At 36.9% G+C, this 21,585-nt stretch overlaps 1 protein-coding gene across 1 annotated transcript; it reads right to left on the bottom strand.

The window, feature by feature from the left end:
• Positions 1-752: 752 nt before the first annotated feature.
• Positions 753-20,738, bottom strand: LOC101163792 (cytohesin-4). Its single transcript, XM_023959005.1, has 13 exons — positions 20,426-20,738; positions 14,266-14,348; positions 14,103-14,167; positions 13,853-13,919; positions 12,592-12,710; positions 11,903-11,983; positions 9,017-9,129; positions 8,614-8,762; positions 7,099-7,210; positions 4,718-4,794; positions 4,353-4,424; positions 3,495-3,649; positions 753-2,154 (listed from the first exon to the last, which is right to left on the bottom strand). Exons 1-13 carry the CDS (start codon positions 20,427-20,429, stop codon positions 2,073-2,075), a joined length of 1,179 nt encoding a protein of 392 aa, XP_023814773.1. The 5' UTR covers positions 20,430-20,738; the 3' UTR covers positions 753-2,072.
• Between the last annotated feature and the right edge of the window lie 847 nt (positions 20,739-21,585).

Here is a 21,585-nt window from a genome sequence, read left to right as displayed (position 1 = left end):
CCTTTTTTCTTCAATGATTTGTGATCTTCACTGGTGTCCATGGATTACATGAAATCCTCTTTACCTTTATCCACCTTTGTCATGGTAGGGAGAACACGTCATTGTAAGGGAGGGGTCATCTAAGATAGCACAAGGGTTATAGCACTGCACCCAGTGGCCACTATGTGCTACTTTATGTTTGGTCTAGTGCAGTTCTAATAGAGGAAGCACTGGTATGACTGGAACTGAGGGTGAGGGTGGGGCAGGTTGTGGTGCAATGCTGAAACAGGAAGTCAGAGATGAAGCAGGGAGAGCAGCTGTGACAAAAAATACACATCCGTTTTTTCAGATATGCAAAAGCGTCAATGAGCATTTTCTTTAAACGCTCATGAATTGTTACTAATGTCACAACAAGAGGCAGCTCAGTTTAGTTAAAAATCATTTGAATCTACCATCAGATCATGTAACATACTTCCACTTTCAGCCTGTCATTTATATGCAAGATGTGCAACACAAGGGGGAAAAAGAGTCATGTAAACTTCTGCTTAAACCTAATTTGGCAAAGGTTAGAATAAGATGTTAGTTTGGCCAAATAGAAGTTACCATGGAGTGAGTAATTTGGGTTTAAGTTTCGCTACTTCACCCAAGAAGTGCAAGCAATTGTCTGAGAAGAGCATACACAGAAACAGGAAATATGAGGAAGTGAAGTATGGTCAGATGAACTCTGAGTGCATTTGACTGAAAGCACAGCTGCCACAAAGTTGATGCCAGAGTCTTAAAAAAACATTTACTTCTCCTTATACAAACAGATATTCATTTTTTGTAAAATGATTACATAGTAACAAAGTAGGTTTGTAACAACAAATCGATTCATAACATCATTTGTGGCTGACAATACAAATCATAGTCAATATTGTTTTATTTTGAACGATCCGATTCAGTCCGATTCACTGACCTAAGATTGATCCAGTATGTATTTAGCCAAAATTTCAACCAGTGTGACTCAGAGATTAATGCCTGGCTACTGAACAGTGCAGGTAAAGTTTTCCAGAGTCCTTGTATTATTTGCAAGATAATAAAGTATAAATTAAATATGTGTGCAAATGAGTAAACAAGATATAATGCCAAATGCAGTCATATTTTAATTTCCTAAAGTTCGACTTGTTTTTCCACATCAAAATAATACAAACAGAACATTATTAGTACATTATACCACACTGTATGGTCATATGTCTTTGCAAAATTCAAATTGTTTCCACAAGTTGAACTGTAATGTTGGTTTGTTTAGATGGATCTGATTGGATTGTGGGAGTATAAATCGATTCATCAATGAAATTGATTAATTATTACACCCATATATCATTGTAGTCATTCCTGTAACATATTTAAATGAACAGATGAGAGAGGACACACTTATTGCACTAGGCTTTCTAAGTAGACTACATTAGAAAAACAAGAATTGCAAACAGGTATATTTACATTAATGTAAATACTTATGTAAACTTTACAACACTTTCAAACAGGCAAGTTCAGTATGTACATTTGCCACAAATTTCAGCAGGGCACAACAAAAAGTTGGTTGTTTTTCTGAGCGTCGAAGATTGTGACGCGCCAAGACACAGTCTTTTTTTTTTTTTTTTACTTTATGGAACTGCTGTGACACCACAGACCCTATTTGTCCTTCAGCATTGTTAGTCACTCAAACAACTTCTTACAGTTAAAGAAATAAGAAAGTGTTGTAAATGTACAGCCATTCATAAAAATGCATGTGAAATTTCATTCCTCAAAGAAAAATGAAATAGACTAATCGTGGATACCCTAAAAACTCCTGTCTCACTAATACCAAGTCACTGAGTCTTGTACCTTTGACACAGTTTTTTTCTCAGAGAAGGGAAAATCTGAAGGAGAACCAAACCCCCTCCCCCATCTTTCCGTTTTTAGCGTCAACATGCACATTCAGTATGTTCCTGTTAGGTCAAATGCGCCGACTCCAAAATGCAAAGTTTTTCCAAACAGGTCAAAGTGGTATAGATGCTAACAGTCCCACATTGCTGCAGTAACATAGAAACATATGGGGTGGATTGCTTCCCTGTTCAGTCCTGTGGAGACTGTTTTATAACTTTCTTCTTCCTGACTGAGACCAAGTCATAGAAGGGATCCTTGGTGATGCTTGCTCTGTTGAAATAAAGACGACTCATTAGGTATAAAAATGTGTGTGCACATGCTACTAAGAAAAGTTACTACAAAGCTACTAAAATGTAAAAAAACAAAAACAAAGCTGCAACTTAATGTTGTGAATAAAATGTTGAGACTGTTTGCTTGAATCAATTACACAATCTGTCAAATTTGTTCAAACAAAGGGTCATGCTACATTTACTCTGAGCATTTCAACCACATTCTTGAAAGGACTAAACGTACCATATTTTCACGACCATAATGCGCACTTAAAAGTCTCAAATTTCCTCCAAAATGTAGTGAGCGCCCTATGAGTGTTCTTGGAAGTAGAGGAAGACGGCATGAGAACGGGGGAGGGAATCGTGGGCATAAACAACAGAGCAATATTGTTTACAAAATCGCTTAGGCGCTGTTCAAACTGCAAACTATCAGCAACATGGAGGATTATGGAAGCAGCTGCGAGAGAATTCCAGATGTATGAATCCATGGTTCACAAGTGGAGGAAACTGGAAAACGAACTCTGACAAGTCAAGAAGACGCAGCTGAGTTTCCGCAGAAAAAAGGCAACTCGAGCGATGGATTAAATGATCAACAATCAGCTAACAGCTTGGAGAAGCTTCTCTGCAGTCACCATTCGACTTAGGGCATTAATGCTTATAGAGGAAGCTTTCAACATCTTTCCATCCTGGCGAGGAATATGGTGCTGCAGCGACTTCCAGCAGATTACAATGAAAAGCTGTTCATCTTCTGCTCCTACTGCAGTAAAATGATTGCCTATAAACACCTCCAGCCCAGCCACAACACCAACATGGACGAGGCGCCGCTGACTTTGGACATCCCGGTGAGTCACAATGTTGAGAAGAACGGGAGCAGCACAGTATCGATCTGCACAACGGCGCACTGCTTTTATTGTTGTCACAGGCAGCGCGAGTTACGCCACAATTTGTGAATGGGTTGTAGATGCTTGGGCTAATCCGTCTGCTTACACTGCTTTCGAGGTGCCGAAAAGCCGGCATCATTCATGAGGAGCCGCACGGCAACAAGACAGACTCTGACAATGACGAAAGAGAACCTGCCGTGTTTGACAGAAATTTAGGCCGGCTGATCATTCCAGATACAGAAGATGAGGACTTTGATGGATTTTTGGATGCTGATTGTTGACTGAAAAAATAAAAAATAAATCACAACCAACTCAGTTTTGCTCATTACGGATAATGCCTTTACATCCTAAACTACTATTTATAAAAAAGCCAAATAAATGTTTTATTGTTGAAGACAACATTTTCTGATTAAATATGTCCAATATACGTAAATCTATTTAAATAAAAAAGTTGGCTCACCTGATAGCCTCAATCCAAGAGTCTCTTTCTTCAGCACTGGAGGCACAGATGGTGTATGACTGATGTTTTCCTTCCACCACTCTGCCATCCGTCTCTGTTTTACAAGCTTTGATCTTCTGCCCTCGACTGTTGGGGTTGTAGAGCTCCAGACAATACTAGAAGTTGTCAGACAAACAACAGAACAAAGAAAAAAATCATCATCTGGTGACAGACAACTTTGCATTTATTTTGTAGCAACTAGGGTTGGGCGAAGTCACTTAAATTACCAGTTGACGATGTTTGCAGTAAACCATCGATGATATGACGATGATAACGTCGGGGGGGGGGGGGGGGGGGGGGTTAATGTTGCGTTATTATATAATTATTATTCCATATTTTAATTTATTACTTTATTTATTTTATTTCCCAACTAATGACTCATCCGCGGTGATTTTCTTTCAACAAGAAAAAAAAAAAACAATAGAAAAGAAGTTGTCTGCTCCTGCACTCAATTACTTGGACCGGTGGAGCGCGGACTTACAGCTTTGTCTTTGAGGAGGGGGGGGGGCTTTGTTACGTGTGCGGTATGTGTGGGAGATTTAGGACTGCAATCCGTCCCGCAGCTCTAGGTGAACGAGCTTCCGAACTCAGGACTCAGGAGAACTGGGTCTAACAGGGGCTGTTTGGGGCAGTGTTTTAGCTTTTCAAAGTAGACATGTAGCTCAGTCCTTAGAAACCGTTCAAACAATCACGTGGATTTGTGTTTGGTGATGGTGTGTGTGATGGTGTCTGTCTGATCGTGAGGTCAGTCACCCATCACAATCGGCACAACCCTAGTAGCAACTAAGCATTCACAATAATCTGCTGACTGAGACTTACTGGTTTGCGAGTGTATGGCACTTCTCGCACACAAAGATTTTCCAGTGGGATGATGCCTCTGGGCTCTTTGTCCTGTGACGAGATAAATAAAAAAGAAAGAGAAGCTGCTTTAGGCCTCTTTTTGTTTCTACATGATAAAAATGTCGTCTGTGTTACATCTTTCTAGGTTTACATTCAGTATTGAAAAAGAAAATAAATAGTTTATGAATGGATAAAGTTCAGAAAACTCTTTTCCAATTCTTTCGAATTTCACTCAAGTGATAAACTGTAAGTTTTTTTAAAAAAAATAGAGTGCTTTAGAGAAACACTAGTACTGTCATTTAAAGCTCATACAGTAACAGAGTGTGTATGATAGAAAGCCTTACTGTGGTAAACTCAAAGTAATACAGGCAGTTGTCAGTCAGAATGAACCATCGCCTCTTCCATGTCTTGACCCGACCTCCTAATACACACAGAAGTAAATTGTGGTTTGGTTTATTTCCTAAGACTGACCATTTCCCAACAAAAGCAACTGCTCTGCTTATTTCAACGAAACACACATTTAAGCAACCTTTCATTTCTGTTTATTTTTGCAAGCACATTAATTTGAAATTCATTACAGAGCAGTGATTTCTTGTGAGCAAACCTTAATAGTAAGAATTTTACCAAGGACTTCCGGTGGGATGGCATAGAGGAGACACGTTAAGTCTGGAGCTACCACAATCGGCTTATCAAAAAAAGTCCACAAATACATCTTGGGGAAAAAAACAAATACAAGAGAGGATTTGAGTGGAGGAAACACACAGCGGAAAAGCCGAAGAGCAAAAAAAGAAAAGTAGGAACTGACCGAACCGGAAACAGCGACCACTAGATGGAGGAAGCGGCTAGTAAAGCTAACAAAGCTAACATGGACTACGAAACCCAGCGCAGCTACAGCGACACAAAGCTAATGCTAGACGGTTTAGCAAAAATTAGCTGTCAGATCTTCGACCTGGATATGCAACTGCGAGGAGTAAAGGACAAATTCTAAAAGGGAAATATCTTCCCTCAGATATGGACCTACAATTCAAAGAACATCACAATACGCATGAAAATCATGTAGCAGACCTGGCGGAGGCCCAGTCACGCATCCCAAACTTGGAGGAATGCAACACGGAGACTAATGGTGAGCTAACAACATTGAAGAAGCAGATCTAACGTATGCAAGACTGAATCACAGAATCTGAAGCGAGGGCTCAGAGAAATAATATCAGAATCTTTGGGTCACCAGAAGAAGTTGAAGGGGGTTCGGTTGAAACTCATCTGAACGAGTTGCTTCTCATACCTGCAGACTTTGATCTCCAGATACAACGTACACACCGACCCCCTCCCCCCCCCCCCCCCCCCCAATGAAACCCAAAGCAGGCGAGCGTTAATAACTAGATTCATATGGGACAACAAAAGATCAAAAATAAAACATGGCACCTCCAGCTTCCAAAGAATAAAGGAGGTATGACTCTACCAAAGCTGAGAGAATACTACATCTCTTCACAACTATGATACTTGTACTGTTGGTGTAATCCCCAGTATACTGGAAAATGGAAAAATATAGAATGTGAAACCTTACAAAAAATTCAAAACATTATTGGAGATATATGAAACAAAGAAAATTCATCTAGATCCTATGCATCTAGATCCTATAACAAATCATATACTAACTATATGCTTAAAACTACTGCAAAAATACAAAATCGTAAATAGTGCAAAAATATTAAAATGGGTAGCATATGATAGGCAATTTAAACCAGTATATGATCCAACTTATAAATATTGGACAACAAACGGAATTACAGCATGGTGCTTGTTAGAAAGAAGGACAGACTGCTGGAGAGTTTTGAGAGCTTGGCAAAGCAATTTCACCTTGAAAAACTGAATTTTTTTTGTTATTTACAAATAAGAAACTACTGTAAGACTGCAATACACAGTGGCTCTTCTGGAGGTGAGAGTGGGATCATTCAAACAATAATAAAGGTACATAAGGACAGCAATACTAAATTATTAGTTCACTATATAAATCTTTAACAGAGAATGACAAAAACACAACGTTAAATGTAAAAGATAACGGGGAAAAATAATTAAACATAAAGATAACTGAGCAGGATTGGTTAGACATGTGGAGACACCACCATACCACCACTGGATCTCGAACATGGAAAGAGTTCGCCTGGAATAACCTTATAAGATTTTTCATAACACCGAAGCTGAAGAACAAACAGTTAAAAACAAATCAGAGCTGTTGGCGTGAATGTGGAGAAGTAAATGTAGATCATTCTCATGTATTCTGGAATTGTTTGAATGTAACAGGGTTTTGGAAGATGGTGTGTAATATTACATACAAAGTGCTGGGATATACAATTCCTTTGGAACCAGAACCGTTTTATTTTTACATTTTCTCAGGAAACTCAATTCACCAAAGTGACAAATACTTATTCAAAGTTATGTCACTAGCAGACAAAAAAACATTAACCAGGTACTGGGGCACTACGTTGATCCCATCAAAGGAGCAGTGGACATCAACAATTAAAAACATTTATTCAACGGAAACAATAACATACAGACTTAGACTGAAAGAGGCACAATTACACCAAAAGTGGAAGAAATGGACAATTTACAACAAATAGATACAAGAAGCACCTAGGATGACCACTGTTTTGATTGTGGTTTGTAGTTTGTTTTCATGTAACAAAAACTAATAAAAATAAAGTTAAGAAAAAATTAAGAATTTTACCAAGCTTGAGAAGCCAGCCTTCTCTGTCAGGGTTGAAAAAGGTGTGAGTTAGATCATTCCCATCGTCTTCTGGTATTTTGAATGGTTCGTCACGTATGCTCGCATAAAGTTTCTGCGGGAAAGAGCATCAAACAATTACTATTACTCTAACGATTATAGTAGTGCATGTCCAAATCAACTCTGGACTGATACAATCAGAAAAGATAAATACTGTATTTTAGGTGATATAGAACAGTAGGCCTGCACAATAAATCGCAAATTTATCGTTGTCGCAATTTCAAGCTGTGCAATACGCACATCACAAAAGACGGCTAAAATTGCAATAAATGGTTACCTAAAACAATCCCGTGGCAGCTTGAAGTGTTTAATAAATCCATTGATGCATTTGACCAATCAGATGGACCCGCTCACGTTGTTGACTAATCGGATGGAGCTATTTTATGTTAGATGATCTCCTCCTATGTCGACTAGCGTTATTTGGAGTATAATTTAATTTATGTTGACTCTTATCTAAATTAAACTGTTGCAATGAAATGACAAAAAAGGTTTTGCTATTTGTTCATGTACTGCAAGTTATATCGTCATCACAAGATTGTGCATGTATTGTTTTGTTTATACAACGCATTGTGTTCTGCGTCCTGATTGGCTGGCAATCAATCTCCTCCATGCCATGTCTCCTTTACAAAATTATTTGATTTTTGGTTTCATTCTATGAAACTGGACTTATTTTTGTAGGAAGGTTTGAACTTTGAGAGTTTAAACATGAGAGAAAAACGTGAAAATGTTAACATCTGTCTGAGAAAGATGCACGAAGTAAGTTGTGAGGGGTTTTACAGCCTTGACCCATAAGAACCCACAATGACATCACTAACAGAAAAACATCAGAAATGTTTTGTGGTCCACTTGGTCTGTTGTATATCCCACATAATTTTCATATTAATAAAAATTCGGTCTGAATTCTGATGGGTTAAAACATCTCTCATCTTATTTTGCATATTTCACCTATTACAGGTTATTTTTAGAATGTAACTTCCACAATAAACAAGAAAAACACTGTACTGAATAATTGGATCACTAGACTTTTGGCAGTGCAAGTCCATAGAAATGTTTGGGTTCTTGTTCTTAAGAACATCAATCTCCAGAAACGTTCAGATCAGTAATGTTATCATTTAATTTTGGTTCCTTTTTGTAATTTGAATAAACATCATGACTTTTAGAGTCCCTAGATTGTGCTACAGTCCTGCACAAAGTTAATTCCTGAGCAGGTTTTAGATCCCATTCTTAGTTTCAATCCCACATTTTATGAGCCTTTATAGGCTCATAAAGGTGTACAACCTGCTGCTATCAGTCCAATTACTTTTCCAACCTTAAAAAAACACGGAGCATCCCAAATAAAATAGACTCCCATTGTCCAGGGTGGGACCCGCTTTTACCAAAGAACCATTGGGACAGGCTGTTAGGTACAAACTACCGGTAGCTTTGGTTGAAAAAGGGTAACCTCCTGGAGGCTCTTACTGAAAGCAAATCATCAGGAAGATTGTCTCCATTGTTGATGCCTCTATTCATGGATATGAAGCGCTCCAGAGGTGTTTTGTCCTTCACGTTGGGGTTGTGGAGGCTGGTGTTCAACATGATGATTGCAAATGACAAGATGTAGCAGGTATCTAGGGTCAAAGAGTATTTTTTATAGTAGAAAAATAAACACAAGTGATGATCAAGTAGCTTCATTAATTATTTACTTATCACAGCATTTTGTCAATCAAGCAATAATAAAAATAAAACAAAAAATAAAAGTAGCAGCAAAAAGGAGAAACAACTCTGAAGTTATGTCATCATTCAAAAATAACCAGTCTTGCTTAGGCATGTAGACATTTTTGTTCTTGCAGTCAAGCGAGGAAATAGATTTAGTAAAGCTAACCGGTTGACTGAAAGACGTCAGTGTTGCATTCGCAGTAGCGTGTGGCAAAGGCCTCCATCATTCGGTCAATCTTCTGAGCTTCACCTGGCAAACGAAAACTCCACAGGAACTGCCTGTCATATGAAAGAGGACATGGGACAAAACAGTTTTGACAAGTTTTTGACAAACTCACCCATTTAGTTTTTCTTTTGTACATCTTTAGCATGTTCTTCTGTACTTTCATAATGTATAGTTGTCTTTTTTCTGACCCCTTCTGCTTCCTTATGACTTACGTCTGTAACATAATTCATTTATTTTTTCTGTCCCTAATGACTTAGGTGGTTGACCTGAATGGGTGCTGTGGGTTTTTGGTTTGACTGGGGCCGTTGAAGGTTGTAGCAGGAGTGGTTGCATTAGTTCCCTTGAGGCTTTTGCGGCCACCTCAAGGGACGTCATGAAAATGGAACATATATGGTTGTCATTTGTGTGGCAAGTACATCTTGATGTATTTCTAAGGATACATTTGTAAGTATACTACGTTCACACTGCACATGTGCCCTGTGTTCTTGAAAGCGCTTGAATGCACGTTGCAGAGGCCGGTGTGAACATAGCATTAGGGCCTACTTTAGCCATATGTGTTGTTTAAATGTTCATTACAACCTGTCGCCCTAGCATGCCTCTGGAACAAATGTGCATGAGCAGTTGTGACTAAGGCAATAACTGACTTTTCTAAGGATCTTGTCTTTGTCCATCTGCTTTAATTTATCTTTTCTTATGGTTGCAGTTAACAATCTAATACCTCCTACGACAGATGTTCCAGCACTTTTCGTGTCCTCTTGGACTCCATCTGGTATCATTTAATGGTCTCTTTTATTAACTGTGATTCTATTAGAATCTTTTTTCTCACGACTTCCATTTATAGTTTCTTCGCCATTGTCATCCTTTGCTTACCCAGCATGGGGATTACAAAATAAACCCTTTAGGGTTAAGGAATTGTAACTATAAAAGCTTAGTTTGATCTCTTTTTCTTTCCTTTTGAAGCATCTTTTGACAACCATGGTTATAAACTCTATGAATAAGCTTTGATTGATTTAAACTACAACCATTACAAGTCGTTAAATTTGGCATTTTGGTCTTTTCCTCCAAAAATTTTTGTGTCTGATGGCAAAGTCAGTTTGTGTTATAGACTTTCTGATAAAAATCTAAGATATGACTGGTAATATAACTGTGGAAATAACCAGCAGTTATAAGATGATGTAGTTCCCTCACAGTGACAGTTTGTGAAACTGCAAAAGATGTTTTTGGTTAAGAATCAAAAGAATTGATCGTCTTTTTACACTGCAGTTTCTATCATAAGAAAAGTTCAAATCATAAAAACAAACTTTTTCAATGTTATTGAAAGTTATTTTCAATCATGAAACCAGGAGGGAAGAAGTGACAGTGTCAATTAAAATCTAAGCCCGGCATATTGCTTCTGTAACTTTGTATTTGTATTTATCAAGAGCAAAAAAAGGTAACTAAGATCTTAGAGATTTTTAAATTAAATTTCTCAGTGGGAGAGGCTTTCATTTTTCTGTCATCATATCTATAAAACCATGACATTTATGAAACTCACTGCTTCAGTCAAATAGAATGTCACATGCAAGTTGGTAAAAAATAATTCCTGATCCCAGACTTGCTTTGTCTCAATTTCTCCAATAATGTGTCAATGACAAGAAATGCACACCATTAAATAACATTTTTGGTGTATTATTTTAAAGTGTTCAAAATCTTTTTAATAGAATAGTGAAGTGAAGTTTATACTGTATACATGCTGTGCGGCGACCTTGAGTGCCCAGAAATGCGCCTTATAAATAAAATGTATTATTATTATTATTATAATAATAAACAGTTTTCAAAATAAATTCCATAAACAGTTTATTGGTTCCAAAGTGAATTGGAATCAGGCCTAAGGATCTTGAGTATTTGCCACAGCCTGTAAATCAAAGCATGGGCCACGCTTTCACATTGCATTTTTAAAATGTAAAATGCTATTTAGAAATGTAAAAGAAACATCGTCTGAAACTTTTTTCCCCCTTGCACTCTATAATATACTAAAAGAATAAATACATGAGACATCCAAAAGGAAAAAAAATAATATAAAGCAAAATTAACATCCCAGCAACAACAACTGATGGTTCAGAAGCTGATATATTGCTTTTAATATTAAATCAAATCCTTTTTTTCCCTCTTTTTTTGCAAAGACATAAAATGTCTGTTCAATTGTCATTAAATTTGTTAAATGTGTTTAAATGAAACCAAAAAAAAGTTGTGAGGTGCTTTCTTAAAATAATTTTACTTTTTTTATTTTAGGAAATTGGTTTTGTGAGTGGGGGCATCAGGGACTTGATTTGATAGTGACATGTGGGTAGCGTCTTTTTCAAAACATGGAAGTGCTAACCATTGCAAACATGATCTCGAAGAAAAATGTATAATTGCGGTTTGTCTGTGAATTAAAATGGACGCCATTAAACGGGGGACTTGGATTTGGTGGTGCTGTTTTGATGGCGTCCATTTGAATTCACGGCAGTGCTAACCATTTGAAAATTGATGAAGGAGAAATCAATAATTTGATACCAAGTCTTTCATATATCAGAAAAAAGCTGCGAAAGAAAAAGTCTGCAGCAAAATTTGCAAGACTTACACGACTTTTACATTTTGCACTAAGCCAAAAATGTGTTTAACTCTTTCTTGAACATGTGTCACATGCCAGGTATACAATTGCTCTTTGTCAGTTCCTCATAAACAAAAAGGTCAATTTTAGGTTTTTATAATATCCACACACATCTAAAAACTCATTTTCCTTGTCTTTTATTTCTAAAAAAATGATAGGTATTTTTCATCAACTGAAGAGTAAAGGGTGATGACCTGAGCGCCTGGACCAGGTTTAGATCCGAGAACTTGTGCAATTCCACAAACATCTTCAGGGTCTGGAGATGGAGTTCCTCCCTGTGTGATGGGAGAAAAAAAAAAGGACAAAGTTTCACCCTCCCAAGAAAAAAGCAGCTCTGAGAGCCGGTCTTCCTCATGTGTAGCCATTTAGTATGTGGATAACAATAATTTAATCACATGTTTTGTTTCTTGACTGTCTACTTTTTCATATACTTGTCTTCTTTTGATCCATTATAAAAGGGTTCCAGTGGTCTTTTAATTACTGTATGATTATGGTTTTTTTTGGCAAAATCAAAAACCTTTGCCTTTCTAGGACATAGTTCCTGCAGAGCGGCAGGAGTTCATTAGAACAACCCCATCCCCCTTCCCCTCCCAGTTGATGAGAGCTCAGAGTATGGAGCACAATTTCTATGGAAGAAATGAGCTCTTTTTCAAATGGCATTATTCAACTGCTTCTGATTCACAGAAATTTGAAAAAAAAAATATTAAGAAATGCAATTTTAACTAACTTTCTCTATCTTCCATCATCAAAAAAACGCCATACAAGCATGTTAAAAACACCAAAAACACTGTTTTTATCAAAGTGAGTCTTTCAGACCTTTCACTCCTCTGACCTCTGTCCCCGCACTTTCATATCTGCAGGTAAACTGTCTATTATGTCTCACCTTTCTCCAAGGAATTCTCCAATGGCAGTCTTGTTAAGTCCCTCGCCTTTGTAGAGAAACTCAGCAATGGATTGAGGACTTCCATCCAGCAGCTTGTTCTCCACTAAGTAACTGATGCCCTGCACAAAAGGTTCACACAATGTTTATTTCAGGTTACTGCATATGCATCTGAACAGGGACTGGTGACTCTGTTAAAAGAATGCTTTCCTCTGGCTGCAAGCTGTTGCTTTCACAATGACCTCATATCCAACTGGTAATAGCATGCAGCTTGCAACCTCTCAAAATCCCAATTCCTTGAAACTAATTTCTCTTCCTCTTTCAGCTACAAAAGAAGTACCTATAAATTAAGCCACCCAAAATGTTTAATAGTCTATATATATTCTTGTAAGTTTCCCACAGGTTCACCAGCTTATCCATTTTCTGTCACCTCATCTGCATACATTTCCTCTTTCAAGATATTAGAACCAACAAGACAAACCACTGAAACTTCACTGTCCCTTCTTAAGAGTCAGTTCACAGACTGACAGCCTCCCCACTTTGAACGGAAGTGACACATTGGAGTGACACGAATACGCTATTCAGAGCTCTGATCCTCTTTTAATCAACTGTAAAAGTGGTCTTTTAATTATGATTATGCCATTTTTGGTCAAAAATTGTGTTGTTTTTATTAGACAGTTTCTGCACAGCGGCAGCAGCTCATTAGAAATTCACCTCATAGTTGTGGGCAGGATTGTTGGTTTGCCCCTCTTCCCCCAATTGTTGCTCTCTGTTTACGCAGTCTCTCTCTCTAGCTTGCAGCCACTCATACCCTCAACCTAACATTACCAGGGGAACAAAAATAGCAAGCAAAATTGTAGCAATCCAACTGGGCAGTTTTGAGCCAGATGCTAGGAAAACAAAGAAGTGCATGGAGCTAGTCGTCTGCAAGTGGATTCATCAGAATGAAGCAGGAAGCTTGTGGCCCGTTCAGTGTGTTCTCTATGTAACAAATACGCTCTTTTTTAAACTGTATTTTTTTATCTGCTCTTGTTTCACACGAATAGAATAATACTCAGAAATGCAATTTTGAGCTTGATTTTCTTTTTATATGTCCTCCATAATGAGAAAAAAAGTCACAAGAGACGGTTAAAAACACTAAGAACAGGATTTTCATTAGAGTGGGTCTTTAAGCACTGTAAAACCTTTAAGAATGAAAAATACCTTTTTTTTTCCTTATTTTGAAACACATTTATTCTATGGAGCTTTATGTCTCTCCACTCACCTTCTTAGGATCCATGTTGAATTTTTTCTTTCCATTTGAGAATTGTTTCGTCCTCTCCATATCTTTGCTGCAAATCACAATTGTAGAAAAATTAACTGAAATTGTAAAACTTAAAAAAAAGAAACTTTGATTGATTGTATCTTTTTCTTGTGTGGAGATCTGTTTGTGTTAGGGATTTTTATAATCGGTAACAAAGGACAATGAAATGTAATTGTTCAGACAGCGGCGATGTCTTCAAGGAGAAACTCACTTTTCTTCTGCAGACTCAAAGCTGAGGATTTGTGCCATGACACTATCTATCTCTGACTTTAGCTTCTGGACAAAGTGAAACAAAAATTAGGTGTATTATTATTTTCATTATTAAATGTAACTAAAGCCTATTGTGGAGTCTAACTGAAATGTACAGACATTACCTGGATGTCATCCAGAAGGTCCTTCTTATACATTTTGATGCTCTCGATCTCCATCCTCTCATCTGCTGTAAAATCTGAGGAAACTGTACAGATGGAATTAACAGCCATGAGACTATTGTTTGAATGGGTTTGAATCCACCGTGGAGTTTTTCCATTAACTTTAAAAATGGGACAGTGTTTTGCCCCTTTCTTGGGACACAGTTTAAAGGGTTGCATTGGGGTTTAATACGGCTAAATAGTTCCAGATAACCACTGCGAAAGCAGCTTATGACTTTTTCAGGTTATGGGTAAAATGCAGAAATCAAAATGTGATTTTGATTTGAAATTGTTCATTTCAAGCAATCAAATAAGAATAGTACACAAAAGACATTACAATCATCAGTTATACATTCATACAATGACGTATCAAACTTGAGATAAAAAGAAATATTGCTTGAAAAGGAGTGGTAGGAAGCAAATTTATATAATCCCACCCTTGTAACAGTTTTTTCACATAATTTTTCATTATCCTGTTCCTAACTTTTATCAGACAGAATTAAGAATCCTTAGGTATTAATAAAGCACATGACAAAGATAATCTACTTAAAGTATTATGTAAAAAATAACTATTTTAGAAATCAACATGGCAAATGCAGATCAGTTATCTAAAGTATTTGCAGATTATGTTAATTATAAAAATCATGTATTCCTACATTCAGATCTGTTAGAACGTTTTTTTTTTTTACACTTTGTCTCTGCATCTCCATAAAGCTAAAGAGCAATAAAGATTTTCTTGCCTTAATCTGATGTTATTTCACCATTTTTATTAACCAAAAGTGAATAAAAATGGTGCAGCTAGAATATTTTATATGGGGGGGAGGGGGGGGACTTTGGACGAATGGCAAATAAGAACACAAGAGTGGAAGGCCATTACAAATAAAAGGATCAAAAACACCCGTCAAACTGTTATAATGAGTTATTATTAGTGTGTTTTTCCAAAAATAAAACTTTCCTCTTGTCATAGCTTTAACTAAAAGTACTGACATGACACCGTTTCCCACAATGCATTATTTTGTAGTCTTTAAGTGGCTCACAGCCAGCGCAGTTCCAAATTTCCAACTGTCCTTGCCTGGATAGGCGCCTTGCACCCACCTCGCAATATTTTTTTTCAATCTGCGCAGCGCTGCGTATACCTGGGTCATGCCAAACACTCTTACTGACTTAACATTTAAACTGGCGTCCTCTGCCATGCGAATCGGGGATCAAGGGCGAGGCTACTCAGCTCAGCACCAACTATGAGGCCAGAACAGTCTCATAATTCAGAAATGCCCACAGTCTGTGTCCCAAATGCACGCACTCCGATTCATAACTGTAATTTTATGCAAACGTGCAATAAAAATTTGCAAATGCACACATTGTGTTTCACAAATGCAGACCCTGTGTTCAGACTTTCTCTAAACTTTCACACTGATGATGAAACTGAAGGTACACGGCACGGCACACAAAAGTAGAAAAGTTATAAAGTTCAGGAGATGCTAAGTCCACTAGTTAAGAGTAACAACATTAAATCATCGACATTATGATTAAAATCATTATTGCCTGTTCAGGTACCTAAGGGGAAACCCAACAGGACAGTTGGAGGCTGACTCCACTCTCATCCCAGATTTGAAAAATGAAAAAAAGAAAAGGGGGGGGGGACTGAGCGGTAGAGGTGTAGTCTGGATCTATGATTGACATTAAGGTTAGCTTGAGGTATTGTAGTCATGCTGAGTCTTCAATATGGAGAGGTCGTACAGAGAAAAGTGATGCCAGTGTCTCCACAGAAATTTCTGTGGAAGTTGAGGATTTTTCTCCTCCACCTTCTCATGATTCAGACCGAACAGAACTGGTGTCTGAATGTTAAAATGACACTAGCATTATACCTACTAAGGATAACATATTACCAAACAGTCCCGAGTGAAACTCATCGCATTCAACTACTGTTGCCTAGCTTCCAAGTCCACTGGAAAGTTGCGCACGCCAGTAATTTTTGACGACCAAAGGCAATACACCCAATGAGTTGTATTGCTAGAGGAGACATTGCGTGATTCGTCATGGGAATCTTGCACCGCCATCTTGGTTAGATCAAGTCACTGCTGCAGTGCATGCATGTGAACACACTATGTAGCATGCATTATAAGTATTATTGACTTATTTATATACTGTTATTTATTATTATTATTGACTTACTATTGATTTATTATTATTGTTTATTATTAATTCATTATTATTATTTTTATTATTGACTTATTTATATATTGTTATCATCTATTATTATTAGTGACTTACTATTGACTTATTGTTGGGCTTTTCTAAATAATTAATTACATTTCAAAGAGGGCTAAAACTTCTAAATGTTTAAAAATTATAATTTTTAATTATTTGTAATCATTTATTTATTTGTTAGAAGTCCTGCAACAATGCATTTTTCATTAAAGTTTGAGCTTTTAAGGCTGCCTGTTTCTCTTTTTTAACAACAACAAAAGAAGTATATATATATATAAATTATTTACATATATATTTACAATATGTATAAATATATAGAAATATGAATATATATAATTTATATAAAAGCTACTTTAGATACAGTGGCGATCTCTTTAAGACTGCAAGGGAAGCTCGGCTTCCCTTATAATGTCACAAAATTAATGGTCAAATATGTACTATTGTATACTATTTTATTGACTAAAAATGCGTTAGAAAACGTTCATCTCAAAGACGAGTTCGTTCAGAATCAGTTATGCATAGCAGGTCGGCTGACTCGATTTCCTTCTCATACATTCCCGCAGCGTCACAGTGCATTTCCCTATTGAAGCCCAGCGTCCATTGACTTCAAAGGGGCTGGTTTGAACGTTTTTTTCCGCACTTCGAAACTAGATGGTCATTGGATAAACGCTGCGATTATGTACCGCCCACGGACGCTCAGCGTCTCTGGGGGTGAATGGGGAGTGGGCTGGCCCGGACTCCGAGCTTCTGCGTGATGATTGGAGGGTCTGTCAAAAGACTGCATCTCCTTTTGACTGACAGCGATTCTGTTCTATAAGGAATCACTGAAGCTATTCGCGCTCAGTCCCATCGCATTTCTCAAGTTCAGTCGAAATAAAAACTGCTGCAATCTATTTTTTTGATTTTTGCTTGGCGAAATTGCTTGATTTTTTACTTTTAAATAAATAGACATTTTTATGATGTAGGCCGAAAATGAGCTTCTCCTCTCTGACAGACCAGTAGCCGCCACTGTTTAGATACCACTAAAGGCTATGTAAAGCATTGTCATGTGGGCGCCGACGACCTCACCAAGATGGCGTTGCGCTCCGCCAGGCCAGGCTTCCCAAGCGGGTGTGTCTCCTCTAGTGATATAATTCAATACACCTATGAGCCATGCTAAAGCTAACACGCTAACAACCAACTGGTACAGAATCAAAGATGGGCAGGGCTTTTTTCTGTTACCAGTGTGAAGGTGTAGAAATGCCATAGGGCCATTCGATTAGCTGAAAGCAAACACGCCTGCTTTGCTGAGGAGTTTGATTGACAGATTCATTAGCCAATGATGACATTAGTTGACCTGCTGCGTCAGATATTCAAAATTAACCGCAGGGATTTCTCTCATAAATGTGGGGAGATTCACAAATGAGAGGGGGTTTGGAAATGACATTCTGCAATTCGCATTGTCTTTTTAGTTTGTATTTGTGAGAAAAACGTATTGTGCATGTGTGAAACACATCGTGTGTGTTTGTGAATCACAGGGTGTGCAAATGTAACTTTTTAAAGATCAACGTGAATCAGCTTAGTCTGTTGTGGAGAAAAGCAGTTTTGTGCTGTGTGTGCTGTCTACCAGCACACACAGCAGCTTTTATCTGCTGATCTGGTTGATCGCAAAAGGAGTTACAATCAGAGCAAAGCACGCTTTGACAGAGACATTTACGGTGTAAAATTTTTGACGCTCACAGCTGGCCCTGGCCCCTGTAAACTCATGCTCTGAACATAACCTGGTCTGGAGCAGGTTTAGTTGAAGGTTACTTTGTTTACAGAGAGGTGAAGCAGCATGCAGTGTCCATTTGAAGATGTTTTAGTGGATGAAGAAGCTCAGATAATACTTTTTCCACCGTGAGAGGGTGATAAGACCGCGTTTGGATGTTGGAAAGATAAACCTTTTTACTTTGATCTAACTTAATTATTTGCTTTAGTTCAGTTAAATCAATTCTTTTTAGTTAAGTCAGCTTAAAACTAACACGTAGTTATCAAACATTTATTTTACTTTCATTTTTAAAGAAGTTCAAGTGCGGGTTTTTGACCAAATGTGTTCAGTTATTTAGCTGTTTACTTTGTTTTGCTTAGTTATTTGTCCTACTATGTTTAATTCTTTCTGCACCATGAGTGAGATGGAGGGAGAGGATGAAGAGTTTACATAGCACCCCTACTGTTCAGTGACATGATGATAAACTCAGAGATATGGTATGTGGTTTCATGATACCAATCCGTTTTGTTTAATTCATTTTATTATTGTAAAAATGAGTATATCTGCAGGCTCAAATTTAGACATATGAGAGTTCAAGAATTACAATAAGTTAAGATGGAAAAACTTTAATTAAATTGGAGTAATATTAATTTTAGTTAGATAAATATGTAAACTTGAGTTGTAAATAAAATATTGAGTTAGATAGATGTAAGAAATTAGGTTGAATAAATGTAACTCAATTACTTGTTACCAAATGAATTAATTAAAGTTGGATATGTTATATATATGTGTGTGTCACAATGAAAATAAGATCAGAAACTCTAACGTTTACTTTGTCCGTTCCTTTTCTACAAGCAGAAACTGTTTCTTTTGCTGATCCAGCCGTATTACTTTTTTGATGGGCGTATAAATTTCATACGCCGTCATTAAAATCTCCAACTCCGTCTCACTGGAGTATAGCACTCTCTTTTTTCCCCACGCGTTTCCATGGTGACTCCGGAAATCGCCGATCCATTGAGAATCTCTTTGTGTACTAGCTGTGCTCGTGCATTAACCCAGGGTTACCAAGTCGAGCGTAATTACGCCAGCTCATATCCGGTCTTTTGGAACTGACATACCCAGAGCAAGCAAGTTCAGGCGGATTTCAGCCGGAGTTCAGGGTTAAAGTCAGGGTAGTTTAAACATGCTTCCTGGAATACCTCCCAGGTCCCCTTGGATTTTTGAAACAGTGGCTTCAGATGAACATGAGACATGGCTTCTTTTAAAAGACATTTAGGTTGTGGGATTGTGGTTAACAACATCATAATCATAATTAAAACACCACTGGGAACTTTTTTTTTTTAAATTGTCATAGGAGGATATTTTCTCAGAAGTATGTTTACTAGTAATGATCTCACTTAAAACATTTCCACTTACTCACCCTTCCTTAACCCAAACTACCATAAGTCTTGACGTACATGTCAATATGCATTCATGTCATTTAAGAAAATAAATAATGCTTATTTTCCTTACATTAACTCTGATTAACTGGAAGAAACTTGATGTGAAATAAAAGGTAGATTGTGTTTCTAACCAGTACTAACTTCTGTTTTTATACTTGTACCAGTGATGCAGAGTCCTGTGGGAGACTATGAATGTCTCTTCCCCATTTCAAATGTGAAAGGACACTATTTGTTGGTCCATTGCTTCACTAAGCTGAGCAAAAATATTCTTCACTTGTATTGTCATTTTCTAACTTTCATGGAAGACTAAAACTTTCTTTTATGTCTTCTTAAACTACAGAGATTGGATAATGTCAACACAATAGGTACTTGAAATATCAAACCAATTTGACACTAAAACAAAGGTTTTGCTGCTTCCTTTAGGCCTATACATTTAGTCGGAAATGTTTCATGCTAATGTTGACAATCTTTAAAATTCTGAAAGTTTCAAATATGGATTATTCAAAATTCCACATACTTTTATTAATACATTAAATGTTGTGTGGAATATTAAATCACTGCAAAGTCCTGTGAACAACTGCTATTCTGGTTTTCCCAAAGTATTTCTTGACAAATAAAAAAATAAACATTTTGTAAATGATCAAATCTTAAAACCTTTGTAATCATCTCATGTGAATTTGTCATTTATCTTTTTGCATAACTCATCAGGAGTCCCAAATTAACATAAGAGCAATGCAGATCTTACCCATTTGTCATTCCGTTGTTTATCCAAAAGCAAAAAAGAATAGATTAAACCAAAATTGACAACAATTGAAAAAAATACCCCCCAAGTTTTAGACTCCTTTAGTCCACACAGCAGTGACAGCTGAATTGAGTTAACGTGAAACCCCACCTCTTCCTTTTAGCTGCCTAACCACAAAACCAGAAAGGAGGCAGTCTTTCAAAATAAAGTTCTATTGCCACCGAGCTTTGCAATTACGCATTGTGTTTCCTCAACATTTAGTCTCATAATTAAATTCACCACCTGCTTCAATTTAAGAGCTGACTGGAAAAAAAGAATATTGTCAGGTAGATTTGTAAAAAAAAAAAAAAAAAAAACTCAAAATGTACCTCAAAAAAGTTTTCTACAAAAATTATCAAAAGAAAAAACTAAAATGAAATAAACGTAATGCTGATTTTTTTTTTCTTTAAATAATAATGATCCAGTAAATTAAATCTTAATACACATACAATTCATTAACTCATTTTATATATTGAAATTGAAAACTATCTGAAAGTTTTACTTAAAGTCTGATCTAACAACCAAATGTGTGTCAACTACACAAAGAAAATAAGTTCCGTTTTTGCTATGAAGACTCTACTTCCTGACTTTCTTTACTGGTGTTTCGCAATGATTTACCCATACTGCTATGAGGAAGTGAACATTGATAAAATAAAAAAGTTTTTTTTAGCGTATTGACAGGCAACACAGATGGGCCTTGTATTTTAACAATAAAAATGTAATTTATTTAGTTTGAAAAAGTGGGGGAGGGTCAAATTTCGCCGACCAATGAGTCGAGACACCACAAAATTACCATCCCTTTTGGTCGGAGCTTGCACGGTGTGTTTTTCTGGGCCTAATTTGCAATTGGTGCTCTGGTTAAGTTAAGAAGTGTCAAGCACATGGCCATGTAACACATATTTACTTAACAGTAAATAAAACTTGCAGAGCCATGATTTACAAACACAAAATGCTTTACATGTAGTTGAATCTGCTTGTTTAAAGATTTGAAATTAATTATTTCTATATGCAGCATTCTGTCTTTGGAAATCCTCCATGTTTTGACAAAGAATTATAAACAATATAATTTTCCAGACTCATTTAAAGCTAGACCATTGAGAGTGTTTTTTGCAATTAGATTGATA

Source organism: Oryzias latipes, chromosome 1 (assembly GCF_002234675.1).
Source record: "Oryzias latipes chromosome 1, ASM223467v1".
Taxonomy (NCBI): Eukaryota; Metazoa; Chordata; class Actinopteri; order Beloniformes; family Adrianichthyidae; genus Oryzias; species Oryzias latipes.
Note: the sequence above shows the minus strand (reverse complement) of the source record. Positions and strands in the feature narration are given on the sequence as shown.

Excerpts from the sequence above, each read along its gene's own strand:
- LOC101163792 (XM_023959005.1), bottom strand. Across the intron at positions 8,763-9,016 it reads TGACGTCTTTCAGTCAACCG|ATACCTGCTACATCTTGTCA; the intron begins GTTAGCTTTACT and ends CTTTGACCCTAG. Across the intron at positions 4,795-7,098 it reads AGGCTGGCTTCTCAAGCTTG|GAGGTCGGGTCAAGACATGG; the intron begins GTAAAATTCTTA and ends TGTGTGTATTAG.